Raw genomic sequence first — 2,079 nt, 5'->3', positions numbered from 1 at the left:
TGCCCGCGCCCGCCCGCCCGCTCACCTCGCACCCGGAGCACGGAGAAAGCGGTCTCCTGGCCGCGCCGGTTGGAAGCGGCGCACACGTAGACGCCGGCGTCCTCGGGGCGCACGGCCGGCACCGTGAGCACGGTGCCCTCCACCCGGGCCGCCTCGGGCAGGTCTCCCTCCAGCTGCGGCGAGGGCAGCGGCTCAGCACCCCACGGGCGCCCGGCCCCGCTGCCGTCCCGCCGCCGGCTCCGACTCACCTTGCTCCATTTAACCTCCGGGACGGGGAAGCCGGACGCCAGGCAGGGGAAAACGGCCGCCGAGCCCACCGAGACCTCCTTGACCTCGGGCTGTCCGGCGATTTGGGGGGCGGCTGCGGAGAGACGGACCTTTGGCCGCCGCGCCGGGGTGCACGGGGCGCCACCGCGGCGGCGGGCAGGGCGCGGGCGCTCACCCTGCACGTGGAGGATGACGTGGGACTGCACGGTGCCCACGGCGTTGGTGGCCGTGCAGCGGTACTGCCCGGCRTCGCTCCGCTCCACCCGCTCGATCTTCAGCGTGCCGGCGCTGGCCAGCACGCCGGGGCGGATGCGGCCGCCCACCTTGCTCCAGGTGACGTGGGGCTTGGGCTCGCCCAGCCCCAGGCACTCCAGCTCCACCGCCGTGCCCGCCAGCACCATCTGCACCGCCGTCCGGATGTTGATCAGCGCCCTGGGCAGAGCTGGGACACGCGGAGAGACAGCGGGGTGACGGGGTGCCCGTAGGCTCGAGAAATCGGGGGGCTTAGGGGGGTCCAACAGACACAGGGGGAGATCAGGGCCCTGGGGTGCCCACARGCATGGAGAGAAGTCGGAAGATACCAGGGTGCCCACGAGGAGAAATCAAGGGGGTAAAGAGGTGCCCGTGAGCAAGGGGAGAGACTGGAAGGTCCTGGGGTGCCCAAAGGCACCAACAGAGGTCAGGGGGCATCAGGGTGCCCACGGGCATAGGGAGAAATCAAAGGGGTAAACAGGTGCCCACAGGAGCGGAGAGAGCTTGGAGGTCCTGGGGTGCCCAAAGGTATCAAGAGAGATTGGGGGATACCAGGATGCCCATGGGCATGGGAAGAAATCAAGAGGGTGCTGGGGTGCTTGTGGGCATGGAGAGGGATTGGAGGGTCCTGGGGTGCCCAAAGGTATCATGAAGGATTCGGGGGTACCAATGGGCATGGGGAGAAATCAGGGGGGTGCCCACGAGCATGGGGAGAAATCAAGGGAGTAAAGAGGTGCCCGCGGGCACGGAGAGAGCTTGGAGGGCCCCAGGGTGYCCGCGGGYGCGGAGGAGAGGGGCGCTGGGCTCCTACCCTGGATGGAGAGCGTGGCGCTGTCCTCGGCCCGCCCGCCCGGGCCGCTGGCGCGGCACGTGTAGACGCCCTGGCTGCTGCGGTCCAGGTCACGGATGCTGCGGGGAGACGGCGGAGGGGGGCGTCGGGGGCGTCCCCGGAGGCAGCGGGGGCCCCGGCGCCCCGGTGCCGCCCTTACCGCAGCACCCCGTCCCGCACGCTGCTGCCGGGGGGCAGCTCGCCGCCGTCCTTGAGCCACTCGACGCGCGCCCGGGGGTCTCCGGAGACGGCGCAGCTGAACTCGGCCGTGCCGCCCACCCCTCTGACGAGGCTCCGGGGGGTCACCCGCGCCGTCGGCGGGCCGGCGGGCGCCGGCTCGTCACCGTCACCTGCAGGGAGAGCCGAGCGGCGACGTGCCGGGACGCTGCCCCGGGGCGCCGCGGCGGCGACGACGACCACCGGCCGCCGCGCGGGGAAGCTCACCTGGGTGCTCGCCGAGGACGGCGACCCGGGCGAAGGTCTCGGCGGTGCCCACGCGGTTGGAGACGAGGCAGCGGTAGGTGCCGGCGTCGGCGGGCAGCACGGGGCTGATGCGCAGGAGGCCGTCGCGGCGGGCGGCCCGCGCCGACAAGCTGCCGTTCACCTTGTCCCAGTGGTAGCGCAGCGGCGGCGTGCCGTGCGCCAGGCACTGCAGCTGCAGCGCGTCGCCCGCCCGCGTCGTGCTCTCCTCCGGCAGGCTCGTGGCGTACGGCGGCGCTGCGGGCGCGCCG

At 72.9% G+C, this 2,079-nt stretch overlaps 1 protein-coding gene across 1 annotated transcript in view; it reads right to left on the bottom strand.

Annotated features, from left to right (window-relative positions):
* Window positions 1-2,079, bottom strand: part of HSPG2 (heparan sulfate proteoglycan 2) — a 7,488-nt gene that overhangs the window by 2,792 nt on the left and 2,617 nt on the right. Inside the window, exons 5-10 of the mRNA XM_085320743.1 lie at window positions 1,793-2,065; window positions 1,509-1,698; window positions 1,331-1,428; window positions 443-709; window positions 249-361; window positions 18-173 (exon numbers count right to left, since the gene is read on the bottom strand). Of these exons, the coding sequence (XP_085176869.1) occupies window positions 18-173; window positions 249-361; window positions 443-709; window positions 1,331-1,428; window positions 1,509-1,698; window positions 1,793-2,065 (1,097 nt within the window). The remainder of the gene's footprint in view (window positions 1-17; window positions 174-248; window positions 362-442; window positions 710-1,330; window positions 1,429-1,508; window positions 1,699-1,792; window positions 2,066-2,079) is intronic.

Source organism: Rhea americana, unplaced genomic scaffold (genome assembly GCF_003343005.1).
Source record: "Rhea americana isolate MKP2758 unplaced genomic scaffold, rheAme1 scaffold_654, whole genome shotgun sequence".
Lineage (NCBI taxonomy): Eukaryota > Metazoa > Chordata > Aves > Rheiformes > Rheidae > Rhea > Rhea americana.
This window is presented reverse-complemented; position numbering and strand designations above follow the sequence as displayed.